This window comes from Lepisosteus oculatus, chromosome 14, assembly GCF_040954835.1.
Source record: "Lepisosteus oculatus isolate fLepOcu1 chromosome 14, fLepOcu1.hap2, whole genome shotgun sequence".
Taxonomy (NCBI): domain Eukaryota; kingdom Metazoa; phylum Chordata; class Actinopteri; order Semionotiformes; family Lepisosteidae; genus Lepisosteus; species Lepisosteus oculatus.
Window position 1 is genome coordinate 42001250 of NC_090709.1, and position 17987 is coordinate 42019236.

Sequence of the window (17987 nt, forward strand, 5' to 3'; positions counted from 1 at the left end):
AAATACTGAGTTCTATATGTTTATTTTTAGTTTGTATGTTTTTTTTTCATTCCTTTCCCATTTAAAAGGTTAAGAGTCCCTAATTTTGTGGTCTTATTTATGGATGACATATTTAGACTTTCAACTATAGGAAGAACAAGTAAAGGTTTATTCCATGCTGAAAAGAAACACAACGTTTCGGATGTGGGGCCTCTCTACCTGTACAACTTCCAGCTGTGTTCTGTGGATACAAAATAAAGACAACACTTGTGCTGTTTCACCTCTGCAGTCCAAAGACATACGAAGGTTGCTTCTGGGAAAATTGACCATGGTGTTTGACCTGTGATGGACTGGTGTCCTGTCCAGGGTGTGTGTGAGTCTGTGTGTGTCCTGTGATGGACAGGTGTCCTGTCCAGGGTGTGTGAGTGTGTGTGTGTCCTGTGATGTACTGGTGTCTCGTCCAGGGTGTGTGAGTGTGTCCTGTGATGGACAGATGTCCTGTCCAGGGTGTGTGAGTGTGTGAGTGTGTGTGTGTGTGTCCTGTGATGGACTGGTGTCCTGTCCAGGGTGTTTGAGTGTGTCCTGTGATGGACTGGTGTCTCGTCCAGGGGGTGTGTGTGTCCTGTGATGGACTGGCTGTCCAGGGTGTGTGAGTGTGTGTGTGTCCCGTGATGGACTGGTGTCCTGTCCAGGGTGTGTGTGTCTGTGTGTGTCCTGTGATGGACTGCTGTCCTGTCCAGGGTGTGTGTGTGTGTCCTGTGATGGACTGCTGTCCTCTCCAGGGTGTGTGTGTCTGTGTGTGTCCTGTGATGTACTGCTGTCTTGTCCAGGGTGTGTGTGTGTTTGACCTGTAGTGGACTGTTGTTCTGTCCAGGGTGTGTGAGTGTGTGTGTCCTGTGATGGACTGCTGTCCTGTCCAGGGTGTGTGTGTGTTTGACCTGTAGTGGACTGTTGTCCTGTCCAGGGTGTGTGTGTGTGTGTGTGTGTGTGTGTGTGTGTGTGTGTGTGTGTGTGTGTCCTGTGATGGACTGGTGTCCTGTCCAGGGTGTTTGAGTGTGTCCTGTGATGGACTGGTGTCTCGTCCAGGGGGTGTGTGTGTCCTGTGATGGACTGGTGTCCTGTCCAGGGTGTGTGAGTGTGTGTGTGTCCCTTGATGGACTGGTGTCCTGTCCAGGGTGTGTGTGTCTGTGTGTGTCCTGTGATGGACTGCTGTCCTGTGCAGGGTGTGTGTGTCCTGTGATGGACTGCTGTCCTGTCCAGGGTGTGTGTGTGTTTGACCTGTAGTGGACTGTTGTCCTGTCCAGGGTTTGTGAGTGTGTGTGTCCTGTGATGGACTGCTGTCCTGTCCCAGGTGTATCCTGCCTCGCACTTGTTGCTTGCTGGGATAGACCCCAGTTTCCCCACGACCCTGTACTGAATAAAGGGGTTCGAAAATGAATGGGTGGATATTTGCCCTTGCGGTTCTTGCCATTTGTAACAGGCTGTTGATTGCAAGCCTATTGACCAGTTTCTTCTGCGTATTTGTGTGTTGAAATTACTCCTGCGTGGCACGATAAAAGTAGATCTTCTGGGCTTTTTGGCAGGATAGAGGCACTTTGGATTGATATTTTTTAACCAGCTTCTCTATGGATGAGAGCAAACACCCAGCTTTGCTACCATCTTCACCAGCATAAAGGAATTAAAAAAAACATGAATAATCAAATCATTTAAATACAATTGTGGACACAAACTATTGTATAACCCTGTCTCACGGATCAGTTTTGAAAGTATCGATTCATAATATAAAGTTTAGAGAAACCTAGATGCATATGCAGCTGATATAGTAGGCTGATATGGGAAAAAATACTGTAATGTTAGTATAATTTTCATTTATTTATCATCAGTATACATATCGGTATAAAGTCAATGTAGTCTTCAGGTGATATCGCATACTCCTTAATACTCCAGTGTTTGACATTAGCTTGGCTGGCTGAGGAACTGAGAGCACTGAGCGAAGATCAGCACTGTCACAACCCACCTCCTTCATGAGGAATGAACCAGGGAGCCAGCTCCAAGAGTGAAGTTGAGGTGCTAGGTTTTCAGCCAGGGAGTTATTATGTTAAACACTGTGAAGCGTTCAGACAGTCACACAACCCTTACTGCAGTTTCCCTCTGGGCATCAATAAAGTATCTATTTAGATTCTCATCATAAGCATCACGCCTTCTGTGTCAACACCTTTATTACACTTTAGACACAAGTTATCCTGATTATCCCAGCTGAGTCAGGCGCAGCTCAGTGTGACAGCGCACAGTGACAAGGCAGAAGGCTAGTCCTTCTGAACACGTTAAAGATGATGAAAACACAAGCCCAAATATTTATACTGAAAATAATGAAACAATAAATCTATAAATAACGACATTTGTTTTAGGAAATAAAACCTGCACGGAAAATGAATATTTTATTTCGTAGCGCTAAAATGAGATAAAAAAAAACAGCTGAAGTTGCTAGGACTCATGAGCAAGTATGAAACTAAAATGGGAAATTTCCAGAGTCTCAGTCAGATGTCCGGATCGAGTTTGTAGTGGTGTTTGTCGTTCCCGACAATATTGTGATCTCTGGTTTTGGGCCCAATGACTCGCACGTTGCTCTGAGAACGCGTGACCTGTGTCGATCACTAGGGCCCTGTGGCCCAAGCTGTGTGTGACATTTTTGGGTTCTCTCACAATTAAACAGTCATTACAATTTTGCTAATTAATCATACAATTAATGCTGGGGAAACTAGGTAACACAATTTTAAAGAAATCCCATAAAGAGAAAGCACATAAACTATGCAGCTGCATGTCTCACAACAAAAACTATTGATAGTGATATAGGATTCGAGATTAGAGCTGGAATCTAAAGCCTTGTGCGTCTGGATCAAGTAATGCTGTTTTTCGGACCCGGGACACACAAGATACTCCGGGTGTTTGGACGAGAATAGTGGTCCAGTCCTGCTGGACAGTCCTGGTCATGTAGTGACGTCCATCAGGCTGGAGCTCAGTTGCCTCTGGAGACCCACTACCCTGTGGACAGAACACACACCAGCACATTGGATCACCCTGCGGTATGGATCTGGCACTGCACACCCTGGACTGCCAGAGCAGGACATCTTGCTGTCTCACACACACACACACACATACACACACACACACCCTGGATTGCCAGAGCAGGACATCTTACTGTCTCACACACACACACACACACACACACACCCTGGACTGCCAGAGCAGGACATCTTACTGTCTCACACACACACACACACACACACACCCTGGACTGCCAGAGCAGGACATCTTACTGTCTCTCACACACACACACACACACACACACACACACACACACACCTGGACTGCCAGAGCAGGACATCTTACTGTCTCACACACACACACACACACACACACACACACACACACACGCATCCTGGACTGCCAGGGCTCGTCATGGGAAATTTGGCCAGGACGCCGGGGTTACACCCCTACTCTTTTCGAGAAACTGACCACAGAGAGTCAGGACCTCAGTTTGACGTCTCATCCGAAGGACGGCGCCTGTTTACAGTCCAGTGTCCCCCGTCACTATACTGGGGCATCAGGACCCACACAGACCGCAGGGTGAGAGAGCCCCCTGCTGGCCCCACTCACACCTCTCCCAGCAGCAGCAGCCTCAGCTTTCCCAGGAGTCTCCCCTCCAGGTACTGGCCAGGCTCACACCTGCTGGGCTCCAGTGGTGGGGGGGGGGAGGCTGCCACCTGGGGGAGCTGCAGGGTGACACTGCTGCTGGCAGGAATGGCCAAGGATGAGAGAAACCCATCAATCTGTGTGACTCCGGCCTGCTCGATCCCTTCCGCGTCGCTCGTCCAGGGCAGGAGGCGCCTACGTCACTCAGTTCCACCTGGCCCAGAGGGGAGGATCTTCGCTAGACCCCCGTCTCACCTCCTCCTCTTCCTCCTCCCCCTCCTCCTCGGCTGTCCTCCTCCTGGTGGAAAACCAGCCCATCCGACTGCTCCCTCCAGCGCAGGCTGGTGTTCCCCATGGACACGGTCCGGAAGAGCTCGCTGCGTATCTGAAATCACAGCACCGGGCCGTTGGAGTCGGTCGGTCCTGTTTTCCTACGGAGGCCGCGTTTCCCTACAGAGAACGTCCCGCAGCCCAGAAAAGTCTGTGGACAATAGCGACAGTGGACATGCCCAGGAACAGAGGTGTAAACCTGTTCACATTGCCAGTCAGAGCCCTGAAACTAGTTCTATCAGCATTGTCACCCCGTGACGGGGGCGTTCATGCATAGCTGGGGCTTTGTAGCTTCACCAGTAAAGTAGTAATGATTGCTTGCACTTACATAGGGCTTTTCTGGACACTCCACTCAAAGCGCTTTACAGGTAAAGGGGGAATCCCACCCCCGCCACCAATGTGCAGCCCCCACCTGGATGATGCGCCAGTCTGCTTTACAGGTCAGGGGGAATCCCACTTCCCCCACCAATGTGCAGCCCCCACCTGGATGATGCGCCAGTCTGCTTTACAGGTCATGGGGAATCCCACTTCCCCCACCAATGTGCAGCCCCCACCTGGATGATGGGACATGTAGCTCTCAGTGGGGAGGAGAGCAGAGGGATGAAGCCAGTTCACAGAGGGGGATTATTATGAGGAGGCCGTAATTGGTAAGGGCCAATGGGAAATGGGTCCATCCAGCTGAGAACTGAATCGCCGTTGAAATTGAAAACTTGTGGAATGATTTTGATTGGTGCATCAGCAGTCCCCTCTATAATTGATTTAATGGACCTTTTGAAGAGAAGATCCCTTTGTTGGCCCTATACAATTTCTTGCATGAGGAATCGGTCTTGTCGCAGACCCCAGCTGGCTCTCCAGGAGACACACAGACGGGGAGAGAGAGAAGCTGGGGGGTCAGAGCGCAGGGTCGGCCATTTATACGGCACCCCTGGAGCAGCTGGGGTGAAGGGCCTCGCTCAGGGGCCCCAACGGAGTAGGATTCCTCTGCCGTCCGTGGGATTTGAACCGGGAAGCCCTTCCAGCCACAGGTGCAGATCCTGAGCCACAGAGCCACCCCACTTGATGGGATGAGCTAACCTTTCCCAGTCTAGGCGTGCCACACGGGCACGGACCTGTCCGCACAGAATTATGCCTGTGATTTCAGATAACAAGGTACGTCCACCGAGCACTAAAACTCAGGGGTGTGGACGCGTATCCAATCTGTTGCTCTCGGTTTTCATTTGTCGGAACGTTTCCGAAGGCCTTTTTCCGATTGGGGGTCGTAGGTCACACAGCGTAAATATGGGTAAAATAAATTGTATTTCGATTTCGGCATGCGAGATCTCGACGTGTGTTTGTATCGAAGGAGTGTGCAGGCTTTCTACAGACATTGTGTTTTAAGGCGGGGTGTGATAAACTGATATGGTTCTTTAAGGACGAGGAGTAGGACGAGGTCTGTAGTGTTCAAGAATCAGGGGATCCAGCAGACCAGGAGACCCGGTTTTTACCTACCTGGCCCAAGAGATGTTCCGTCATTTCAGGGTCATTCGGGTTCAGGCTTTTACCCAGAGAGAGCCCGACCTTCATCACCACCCTCTTCCCTGCAGAGACACGCAAGAGGAATGTGAAGACAAACCAGACAGGGAGGTGGCACAGCGTCTGCGTGGAGCTTGCAGGTTCACGTCCGCTCGTGGCAGACGGCACCCCCTAGTCGGGAATTGAACTCGGGGCTCCCTCACTGCAGGGCAGCCAGGCTGAGCACTGTGCCACTATCGTTTCCTTAATGGGCTCGGTCTTCTCCTCTGCTCCCTGACAGTATGAGGCCACAGCCAGGCGAGCGAGCCCGGACTCTCGGACTTGATCCGTTGGTGTCACAACCTCCGATATCACATTTTTCCCCCTTGCAGTGCTTCTAGCTATTGCTTACTCCTTTGAAATCAAACTTATTTAATTTTCTTTGCCGTTTCAAGGCCCGGAACTGAAGACGGGATCCGACTTCCAAGTTCCAACAGTTGGGTCAAATTCGAATCATGGACACAAACAAGCCAGAGAAGACAGGGTGCTTCCCGCGCTGACGTTAACTACGAGCTCGAGACGCGACGGAGCTGGCCGGGGGAGCAGCACCGCCGCGGCTCTCCCGTCGCGATCGCAAGGAATGAGCCAGGGAGTCAGCTGCCCAAGGGTGACGCTGGAACGAAAAGGAGGGGAGCTGGGGACAAGGGGGGCCCAGAGCCGCGATCAGCCAGGGCATGTTGATATGCAGGAGGACGGACACGCCCGTCTCGGACCCCTCCCGAGTTTCCGCTCGGTAACACTCTTGGATGTGCAGCGGCGGAGAGCGATCGCGTTTTTTTTCCCATCCCTCCCGCCTCAACCATCGTCTCCCCTCCCGCCCCTCGCTGCTCTCCTTTCCTCCTTTGCCCCTCCGGGGGCAAACGTGGTCGAAACGAACCCCCCCCCCCCGACGGTGGTCCGCCTACCCTGGGAACAGAAGAAGGCGTACTCCCGGCCGCAGTCCTCGTCGGCCCACGTCCCCGTCGTCAGGTCCATCGCCCCGCAGTTCTCGCCGCCCCCTTCGTTCAGGGGCTGCTCCCCGCCCCAGCGGCGGAAGGCGAGGCCCGCCCCGTCGGCCCACCTCCAGGCCTCGAGGGACAGGCCGATCCAGGCGCTCGTGCCGGCCGCCTGCTCGCTGACGGCGGCGTTGTCGCTCGGGTCCCTGACGACGGCCAGGTCCGTGTATCGGTCCCGGCAGTGCTTCCGCGCCTCGGTCCAGTTCTTCTGGTCCCGGATCAGGGTGTACTGGAGCGCGCCGCCGCCGCCGCCGGTCACTGATGAAGAAAGATGTGAAGACGGGGGTTTGAATGTAATCCTTTCTGTAGGGGGTTTAGACTTCTAAGTCACAAGCTGGGGTTTATGGCAGGAAAGGGGGTTAACTGATAAGGATTGCAGATGCAAGCTAGGAACCCCCCTGGGTGTAATCTTAAACTGACCATTTGTCCAGAACATCGTAAACTGGCCAAATACCATGAACCCCCCTCTTTACCATCAGACCGAGTGACGTCAGAAACGGAGAAGAAAACACTATATAACCCAAAAGTTTGTAACAGTACGTGGAACAATACTTCGGTTTTGTTGTTTCTTGCGGGAAACAAGACTTCGGCTTTATTGTTCCTTGCATGCAATAAACTCATCTGTTTTACTTCATCTCGGGATCAAGAACCTTATTTCTTCTGTTACAACACTGGGAACACCCGGCCCGCCCGTGAGAAACATTTCGTTTCGGGAGCCGGCAGGGGAGGGCTTGGCCTGCTTCGCGTTCCTAGTGCCAGCAGCTGTATCACCCTGCAACTCACAACTGGCAGCCCCCCCACTGGAGCTCAGCAGGTGTGAGCCTGGTCAGTACCTGGAGGGGAGACTCCTGGGAAAAACTGAGGCTGCTGCTGGAAGAGGTGTTAGTGGGGCCAGCAGTCCGGAGCGGGAATACTCACCCTGGTAGCAGACGAAGTTTTTCTGCTGCCCGCACGGGGCATCGTTCCACGTCCCGCCGCCCGACATCTCCACGCAGTCCTCCTTGCCGCGGAGGTTGTTGGGCTCGCCGGCCATCCAGTTCGGAAAGCCGTGGCCCCCCTCGCCCGACGACCACCGCCAGCCGCCGCCGTCGCGGTGCAGCCCCAGCCAGGCCCGGCCCGGGGCGGGACCCCCGGCCAGCTCCAGGAGCCGGCGGGTGTCGGCCGGGCCCAGGACGGAGGCCAGGTCGCCGCCCCGCCCCTCCCGGCAGTACCGGCGGGCTTCGGGCCAGGTCCTGGGGGTGCTCACGAAGAGGAAGGCGCGCCCGGGGCCGGGGGGCATCAGCGCCCACAGTCCTGGACCAGAGAGGCCCGGGTTTAGTGCCTGCTGGCAGCCCCCCCCCCTGGGAAAAACTAAGGTTGCTGCTGGGAGAGGTGTTAGTGGGGCCAGCAGGGGGCGCTCTCACCCTGCGGTCTGTGTGGGTCCTGATGCCCCAGTATAGTGACGGGGGACACTGGACTGTAAACAGGCGCCGTCCGTCAGATGAGACGTCAAACCGAGGTCCTGACTCTCTGTGCTCATTAACAATCCCGGGGTGTCTCTGGAGAAGAGTAGGGGTGTTACCCCAGTGTCCCGGCCTGATTCCCCCCCTGGTCTTGACCCATCATGGCCTCCTAATAACCCCCCCTCTCTGAACTGGCTCCATCCCTCTGCTCTCCTCCCCACTGAGAGCTCTCATGCTTGGCCATTCCCCCCACCACTGGAGCCCAGCAGGTGTGAGCCTGGTCAGTACCTGGAGGGGAGACTCCTGGGAAAAACTCAGGCTGCTGCTGGGAGAGGTGTGAGTGGGGCCAGCAGGGGGCGCTCTCACCCTGCGGTCTGTGTGGGTCCTGATGCCCCAGTATAGTGACGGGGGACACTGGGCTGTAAGAAGGTGGCATCCTTTGGCGAAGGCATGAAACCGAGGTCCTGACTCTTTGGGGTCATTAAAAATCCCAGGGTGTTTCTTAAAAAGAGTAGGGCTGTTACCCCAGTGTTGTGGCCAAATGTCCCCCCTGTCCTTTACCCATCATGGCCTCCTAATAACCCCCCCCTCTCTGAACTGGCTTCATCACTCTGCTCTCCTCCCCACTGAGCGGACTGGAGCATCATCCAGGTGGGGGCTCCACATTGGTGGCAGTAGTGGGATTCCCCCTGGCCTCGAAAGAGCTCTGAGTCTAACCCTAATCCCACTTCCGCCACCAATGCGAAATGATCCAACCCCAAAACAATGATCGGAACAAAGGAGGCACGAGTTCAGGGTACCGGCGATCGATGTGATCGGTCCTCAACGAGACACTGACCTGTTAAAAGCAGGTGGCGGAGTACGGCCCTCTCCATCACTGGGAAGCCCCGATCTGCGAGCACAAGAGCCAAATCGTTGCCAGTGAGTTGGGTCTCTGCGCGGCCTTTCTTGAACTGGTTAGTTAGATCGCGGGTTAACCAAATGCAAAGGGCAAAACTTGCTACCCGAGGTGGGCAGCACAGTGGTGGACTGGGTCAGCATAGCTGCCTCACAGCTCTGGGTTCTATTCTGGACCTTGGAGCCTGGTCGCGTCCAGGGGGTGTGTGTGTCCTGTGATGGACTGTGTCCTGTCCAGGGTGTGTGTGTGTCCTGTGATGGACTGGTGTCCTGTCCAGGGTGTGTGTGTGTCCTGTGGTGGACTGGTGTCCTGTCCAGGGTGTGTGAGTGTGTGTGTGTGTGTCCTGTGATGGACTGGTGTCCTGTCCAGGGTGTGTGTGTGTCCTGTGATGGACTGGCGTCCTGTCCAGGGTGTGTGTGTGTCCTGTGATGGACTGGTGTCCTGTCCAGGGTGTGTGTGTGTCCTGTGATGGACTGGTGTCCTGTCCAGGGTGTGTGAGTGTGTGTGTGTCCTGTGATGGACTGCTGTCCTGTCCAGGGTGTGTGAGTGTGTGTGTGTCCTGTGATGGACTGGTGCCCTGTCCAGGGTGTGTGAGTGTGTGTGTGTCCTGTGATGGACTGGTGCCCTGTCCAGGGTGTGTGTGTGTCCTGTGATGGACTGGTGTCCTGTCCAGGGTGTGTGAGTGTGTGTGTGTCCTGTGATGGACTGGCGTCCTGTCCAAGCCGAGCTTGTCGTTCTGCAGTCTTTAACCCGCTGATCGGAGTCTTTAAAAACCCGCTCGCTGGGACCCGAGCTGCACACGAGCAGGCGCGGTGCACGACGCTCCCCACTCAGACCGCCCGCCCCCCGAGTCTCGCCACCCGCCCCCCATTCGGTTTCCCCCTCATGATCTCGCCTGCGGTCTCCTGCAGGCAGCCGTCTGGGACAGCCGCTTCCTGAGCCGCGAAACCCCTGGATCGCGATGGACCGCAGGGGCTGCGTCTCGGCGCCGCGAACGGTATCGACCAAATGGCACAACGGATACAGCGCAGTGGCCGGCGCTGAAAGGTCTTTCCTGCGAGCTCACAAGAAATCACAAGAATCCCAAACGTAAAGTTACGAAAATCAGGTCACATGATAACAGATGATGATGTGATAGAAACGGAATAAAACTCAATATCAAGAGAGCTGCGATCTGTCCAGGGGGGTGTGCGGTACGTTACGTCTAAGTAGTGCAGTTATGCTGAATACAGTGAAAACTGTAGCCATCACAGGTGATCTGCTGAAGGAGCCGCAGGTGAGCTGTTCGGCGGTCTTACTGCCTGGAGGTAGGAGCTGTGCCGTGATCTGCTGGACTCTGACCAAATGCTCCTTAACTGGAAACAACTGAATCGATTGCAGTGACCCGCGGTCGAGATGCGGTCTGACCAGGTAATCCGCACCAGGCAATCCTGCAGGCAGTCATGAAGAGAACTGATGCGAGGAGGTTGGAGCGCCCTCTGGCGGAGAGGATGGGGACCGTGGCCATCAGGGCGCGGTAGAAACGGAATAAAATGAACTCAGCCCGGGCTCAATATCAAGAGAGCCGCGATCTGTCCAGGGGTGTGTGCGGTACGTTATGTCTTAGTAGTGCAGTTATGCTGAATACAGTGAAAACTGCGTGTCCCTGTAGGCATTACGGGTGATCTGCTGAAGGAGCCGCAGGCTGGCTGTTGAGCAGTTCCTGCCCGGAGGTAGGACGCCCTCCTCTAAGTGAGTTTAGCTCCTGATTGCTTTCCACCCGAGCGGATTTTGAGAAACACCTTTGAGCTACGGGCGCCGGCACGCACAGTATACCCCTCCTCCGCCTTCCTCCTACCTGCCTGTCTGTCTCTGACCCCTCCCGGGTTTCTGCTTCGGGCAGCCCGGTTCTCGCCCCGCTCCTCAGTCGGCGTTCAAACTCCTTCCTCCTACTGACTGCCCCTGCCCTCTGCAAGCAAGCCTGGGATCAGCAAAGGCGACACCCTGACCCTCCTCCGGGTCGCTGCGTCACAGAGATCGCCTCGGCCACCTGCCCTCCCCTGAACACGACAGGCAAAGGGATTTTGTTCACCAGGCGCTGCTGTAGGTTGTTTTCTTAGCCGGAGTGTCGTTTTAGACGTCGCTAACTACTCTGCGGGAACGTTTGCAAGGCAAAACATATGCAAAGGAGTTTTAAAAGAGCTTAAACTAATAGCAGGGAATTGTGAAGTTGTTGGTTTTTTTATTTTCTGGGTTATTACTGTCCGTTTTCTAACTGGTTTATCTAGTAGAGGGTCACAGGGGGGAGTTGGGACTGTCCCAGTAAGCAACAGCTGCAAGGCAGGGCTCACCCTGGACAGGACAGCAGTCCCTCACAGGACACACACACTCACACACCCTGAACAGGACACCAGTCCATCACAGGACACACACAAACACTCACACACCCTGGACAGGACACCAGTCCATCACAGGACACACACACACACTCACACACCCTGGACAGGACACCAGTCCATCACAGGACACACACACACACTCACACGCACCCTGGACAGGACACCAGTCCATCACAGGACACACACACACACTCACACACCCTGAACAGGACACCAGTCCATCACAGGACACACACACACACTCACACGCACCCTGGACAGGACACCAGTCCATCACAGGACACACACACACACTCACACACCCTGGACAGGACACCAGTCCATCACAGGACACACACACACACTCACACACCCTGAACAGGACACCAGTCCATCACAGGACACACACACACACTCACACGCACCCTGGACAGGACACCAGTCCATCACAGGACACACACACACACACACTCACACACCCTGGACAGGATGCGCACAGACACAGATACAGACACATTTACACCAGGGCCAGGATTCCCAGAAGGTAATGAACTTACCAACATGCAAACTCCACACAGACATCACCGCAAGTCCAGAATTGAACCCAGGGCCCCAGTGCTGTGTAGAAGTGCTAACCACGGATTATTTCCTAGGAGGAATTTCCAAAAGGAATTCCACTGTATTATTATTATTGAGAGACAGGCTCACTGTCTGTTCCTCAGGCTGGGACAGGAGATCACACACTGTATTATTATTATTATTATTGAGAGACAGGCTCACTGTCTGTTCCTCAGGCTGTGACAGGAGATCACACACTGTATTATTATTATTGAGAGACAGGCTCACTGTCTGATCCTCAGGCTGGGACAGGAGGTCACACACTGTATTATTATTATTATTGAGAGACAGGCTCACTGTCTGTTCCTCAGGCTGGGACAGGAGATCGCACACTGTATTATTATTATTATTGAGAGACGGGGTCACTGTCTGTTCCTCAGGCTGGGACAGGAGATCACACACTGTATTATTATTATTGAGAGACAGGCTCACTGTCTGTTCCTCAGGCTGGGACAGGAGGTCACACACTGTATTATTATTATTGAGAGACAGGCTCACTGTCTGTTCCTCAGGCTGGGACAGGAGATCACACACTGTATTATTATTATTGAGAGACAGGCTCACTGTCTGTTCCTCAGGCTGGGACAGGAGATCACACACTGTATTATTATTATTGAGAGACAGGCTCACTGTCTGTTCCTCAGGCTGGGACAGGAGGTCACACACTGGATTATTATTATTGAGAGACAGGCTCACTGTCTGTTCCTCAGGCTGTGACAGGAGATCACACACTGTATTATTATTATTGAGAGACAGGCTCACTGTTCCTCAGGCTGGGACAGGAGATCACACACTGTATTATTATTATTGAGAGACAGGCTCACTGTTCCTCAGGCTGGGACAGGAGATCACACACTGTATTATTATTATTGAGAGACAGGCTCACTGTCTGTTCCTCAGGCTGGGACAGGAGGTCACACACTGGATTATTATTATTGAGAGACGGGGTCACTGTCTGTTCCTCAGGCTGGGACAGGAGATCACACACTGGATTATTATTATTATTGAGAGACAGGCTCACTGTCTGTTCCTCAGGCTGGGACAGGAGATCACACACTGTATTATTATTATTGAGAGACAGGCTCGCTGTCTGTTCCTCAGGCTGGGACAGGAGATCACACACTGTATTATTATTATTGAGAGACAGGCTCACTGTCTGTTCCTCAGGCTGGGACAGGAGGTCACACACTGTATTATTATTACTGAGAGACGGGCTCACTGTCTGTTCCTCAGGCTGGGACAGGAGATCACACACTGGATTATTATTATTATTGAGAGACAGGTTCACTGTCTGTTCCTCAGGCTGGGACAGGAGATCACACACTGGATTATTATTATTATTGAGAGACAGGCTCACTGTCTGTTCCTCAGGCTGGGTCAGGAGATCACACACTGGATTATTATTATTGAGAGACAGGCTCACTGTCTGTTCCTCAGGCTGGGACAGGAGATCACACTCTGTATTATTATTATTGAGAGACGGGCTCACTGTCTGTTCCTCAGGCTGGGACAGGAGATCACACACTATATTATCACACTCTTATATCACATATAGTGTATATTATATTGCCCTGGTCTGAGTGCGTGCAGCTGACACCACATTACACAGCTGTGTCGTAGGCAAACCAAAGTTGGTTTTGCCACCTGAAATGATCAATGAGACAATTTCTGGGCGTCATCCAGGCCCCTTTAACACAGCCCACGTCCGCGAGACCTGTCGCGACCTTCAGGGGCTGTTCACAGAAGAGAGCAGAGAGCTGGCGCTCAGAAAGGCCCCATTTAGAACCGGTGAATGAACTTAAAGCCCACGTACCTCAAATTAACCCCCCCCCTCTTTCAGTATGGAAACGGCTCTCTGCGTCGGCCTGTGACCAGGGCAGTCCATTCAAATAACTGGAGATAAGCATTCAAATCCGACATCGGATCTTCATCACTCTGCTCTCCTCCCCACTGAGAGCTGGTGTGTGGGGAGCGTTCTGGCGCACTATGGCTGCCGTCGCATCATCCAGGTGGGGGCTGCACATTGGTGGCGGTAGTGGGATTCCCCATGACCTGTCAAGCGCTTTGAGTGGAGTGTCCAGAAAAGCGCTATATAAGTGTAAGCAATTATTATTATTATTATTATTATAAAACCCAGGGTGTTTCTCAGGAAGAGAAGAGGTGTTACCCTGGTGTCAAACAACTGCTCATTGTTCTCGGCTTTGTGAGCGAGGTCCCGAGTCAAATCAATATGCAAACCGAGACTCCCACTGGCCCATAAATGGTGTCAAGGAGTTAAAAAAAAACGGTTAGGTACAATTCAAGACTGAGCAAACATCCAGCCCATGACTTTAAACAAAGGAGGACAGAGCTAGGAGAAAAGATCGATACTTTATTGATCCCCTGAGGGGAAATTTCAGTGCAACAGCACCACAGTCAACACAGCGACAGTGTAACGCAATGATACAACAATACAATACATACAGCTGGGGGGGTGGCGTGGTGGTGCTGTGGCTCAGGATCTGCGCCTGGGGCTGGAAGGGTTTGCTGGTTCGAATCCCGCGGCCGGCAGAGGAATCCTACTCCGTTGGGGCCCCCCCTGAGCGAGGCCCTGAACCCCAGCTGCTCCAGGTGGCACTGTACAATGGCCGACCCTGCGCTCTGACCCCCAGTTTCTCTCTCTCCCTGTCTGTGTGTCTCCTGGAGAGCCAGCTGGGCTCTGCGACAAGACTGATTCCTCATGCAAGAAATTGTATAGGGCCAAGAAAGTGATCTTATCTTATACAGTACAGTCAGTGAGAAGTGCATTATGAAGAGTCGCTCACAGTCCAGAATATACAAAGAACAAACCAGAACAGCGCACAACAAGTTGTAAACGGAGGAAAAACCCGATGGAAGCAGAGAGTTTACTGTTTAGCCCAAAACCAGGTCAGTGTCAGTGCTGCCCCTGCCCAGACACACAGTGGAGGAGCGGTACAGTCTGATGGCAGGAGGTACGAATGACCTCCTGTGGCGCCCCCTGTCGGGTGGATCGGCCCGTCCTCTTCTCCCGAGCGTGTCATGGGGGGGGGTGGGGAGACGTCGTCCGGGACGGCCTCTGGTTTGGACACCGTTCTCCTGTCCGCCACCACCTCCAGGGGGGTCCAGGCCGGACCCAGTGACAGAGCTGGCTCTCCTGATGAGCCCGTTCAGCCCTGTTGGCATCCCCTGCCTCCAATCCCAGAGCCCCCAGCACACCACCGCCACCACCGACTGATAGGACATCCGGAGCATCTTCCTACACACGTTGGAGGACCTGAGCCTATACAAAAACATTTTTATTCTCCTTAAAACTTTGGGATCCCACTTTTCAGCAGCTGGTCAGAAAGTCAAGTTGCCCAGTAAGGCTGATCGGACGTTCCCTTCCAAACATACGCGAGAGAAACATATTCTCAAATAGTATTTCCTTGGATCTTAATACTACAACTACATTTAAATGTGATAATATATATATATATTCATCAAACAACTCTGAATGCATTTTCACCATACGGAGACCAGACCTTCATGTTTAAACAGAGAACCGCTCATAAAGAAAATCTTAAACTGCATTTCCATATATATTGAACCTTAATATGAATGCTACGGTATTTGAAGTTGAATGTTTTTGTATAGTTGATGGTGGATGACATTGAAGCCACAGATCAGAATAGGTGGACCTACAGACTGCTGCGCACTGGGAGTCTGACTGACAGCACTGTCACACCTGGAGCAGATCAGACTGCTGCGCACTGGGAGTCTGACAGCACTGTCACACCTGGAGTGGATCAGACTGCTGCGCACTGGGAGTCTGACTGACAGCACTGTCACACCAGGAGCGGATCAGACTGCTGCGCACTGGGAGTCTGACAGCACTGTCACACCAGGAGCGGATCAGACTGCTGCGCACTGGGAGTCTGACTGACAGCACTGTCACACCTGGAGTGTGTGACTCCACATCTAATTGATGTATTATTTTGATGTTGTATCTCACTACTGCTGGTCCTACAGACTTATTTAATTTTTTACTATTTAAAAGAAGCGATGTTACCTTTTTTTGTTTACTTGCACTTTTCTGTGTTTTCTCCCAAGTGACTCAAGTTCTGAACTCTAGATCAGACTGAGGCTCTCTTTTTTAAAGATGTGTGTTATTTAACTCGTTGTTGCTGCTGCTGTTGTGTGTTGATGTTTTGGGTGTTTCCTCAATATCTCTGTCCTGGAGCCTACACGCACAGAAGCCTTTCATTGCGCTTGTGCAGATGACCGTGGACTGAGCTGAGTTCTTAATGAGAAACAGGCTGGAGAAACAAAACGGGCGGGCGCGCTATGGAGACCAGTCTCTGATTGGTCCGAAGTTTCTGAGTGACAGAGGTTTCCACCTATTAGAGGAGCTGTTGCCACAGCCGGGCTATTTGAACTGCTGGGAGGGGGCGTTGTCGTCATTTTGGCTGTAATGTGTGTTGGAGCAAACAGGTTTTTTACCTTTACCGCAAGAAAAAACGTGTGTTTTTCAAGGCAAGGGAAAGAGTTTTTATGCGATTTAGCGAACATTTGCTTTTGCGGTTGCATTTTGCTGGAAAGCTGATGAATTAGCGATATGCTTTGGCGTATTTTAAACTGAAACGCGAGGTGAATATTTATATGAAAAAGAGGTTCGTTTGCTTCATGTTGATGTATCTGGTTACAAAACACAGTTCTGGAAAGCTTAGGCTGTTTTGTGTTTTGGGATATATAGTCCGTGGTGCTGTGTTTTGCTTTTGCGGGTTAAAATGTATCTTATTTGCCCGTTTCTGGCTGAAGTGGTTTTGTCGTAATTTGTTTATTAGGGAATATAGTTTGATTGCTTTGGAAACAAACTTAATGTTCGTGTTTAGAGGCATGCGTGTTAATCTGAGAAACGATTACAAAATGTTTGTGGAATTGAGACGTGTCGCGTCGTAAGCAAATGACACACGTGTAGTCCGATATGTGTGTTATGGGCTCTATCAAGTTAAAGACCCGACAGTGTGCTTGATATCAGTTCTTGATATTGTGTTGAAGTCTTAATAGAGATGTGCAGATTTCGATATTTCAGCTCGGGTGAGTGTTATACACAAAATCTATTTTTGGTTCCGTTTTTATCTGATAAACCAATGCTTTAACACTACTGTTCAGCGCTCATTAAATGCTACAAAGAAAGTATTTTGTGTTGTCGAATGCCATTTACAACCCTGCATATAATAGTGACCCACACAAATATCCAATGAGTTTATAATAAAAAATATTTGTTTATGGCATTAAATAGCAAAGGATACACACAGCTGCTCTTGAAGTAATCAATAAAACGGTTCTCTGACATTTCTTTGAAAGACTGTGTTTGTGTTATCTGTGCTGGCATAATGTAAATATATCATTATATAAAAACAACTGAAAGATGAAAGCAATAGATTTTATCTTGTGTGGTATTTGTAAATCCTTTCATTGTTAAACAAAATACATTTATGCAGAGGCAGCTACATGACACCCTCTCAAAACAACAGATTTTGCTGATACACATGAGTGAGAGTCGGAGAGAGTGTAGCTGAAACAGAGGGACTGTTGTCAGTTCTGTTTCTCTGTCTTGAGTCATTTTCACTCCACAGCTTTTCCCTGAAAGCTGAGTCCTGTCAGGTTTGTTTTACAGGCTGATCTTCTAAATCAACACCCAGACTGTAGATGTGTGCTGTTTCTTCTTACTTCAGGGGGGAATTTGATCATTTAAAATCCATTAGGGTGTATTTGCTAATAAGGTTGCTTCAGTCAGAACCAGTGTTTTCTGTACATCAGGTGGAGTTCTGCACGAATGTTGGTTATTTTGCGAGACGTCGGTGTGAGATGGCGAATGTGAAGGGTTAGGGTAGGTTTGGGTTCTAGTGATGGATGGGGGCGCACCTGCAGGCGGGGGGTTGGTGAGGACTGTGGGGGGGGCTGGGTGGGGGCTGTGTCTGTGGGCTCTTGTGTTCACGTTTGGGGACGGGTGTCTCAGAAGGGCCTTCCAGCAGGTTCTCGGGAAGCTCTTCAGGAAGAGAGCCGGCAGAGGTCTGAAGTGGATCTCACCCCTGACTGGTCTGCTCCCAGTCCTGGCCTGGACTCTGGGATTCGCTGTGGG

At 51.7% G+C, this 17987-nt stretch overlaps 1 protein-coding gene across 3 annotated transcripts; it reads right to left on the reverse strand.

Annotated features, from left to right (window-relative positions):
- Positions 1 to 2398: 2398 nt before the first annotated feature.
- On the reverse strand, positions 2399 to 10977 carry LOC107076039 (C-type mannose receptor 2-like). Of its 3 annotated transcripts, XM_069198714.1 has the most exons (7): positions 10726 to 10977; positions 8829 to 8882; positions 7467 to 7841; positions 6459 to 6806; positions 5491 to 5579; positions 3928 to 4057; positions 2399 to 3021 (listed from the first exon to the last, which is right to left on the reverse strand). In XM_069198714.1, exons 2-7 carry the CDS (start codon positions 8863 to 8865, stop codon positions 3017 to 3019), a joined length of 984 nt encoding a protein of 327 aa, XP_069054815.1. In that variant the 5' UTR covers positions 8866 to 8882; positions 10726 to 10977; the 3' UTR covers positions 2399 to 3016. The 3 variants fall into 3 exon arrangements, with proteins under 3 accessions (XP_069054815.1, XP_069054813.1, XP_069054814.1); XM_069198712.1 differs by lacking the exon at positions 2399 to 3021 and having other exon boundaries at positions 3744 to 4057; XM_069198713.1 differs by lacking the exons at positions 2399 to 3021; positions 10726 to 10977 and adding an exon at positions 10187 to 10695 and having other exon boundaries at positions 3744 to 4057.
- Positions 10978 to 17987: the final 7010 nt, after the last annotated feature.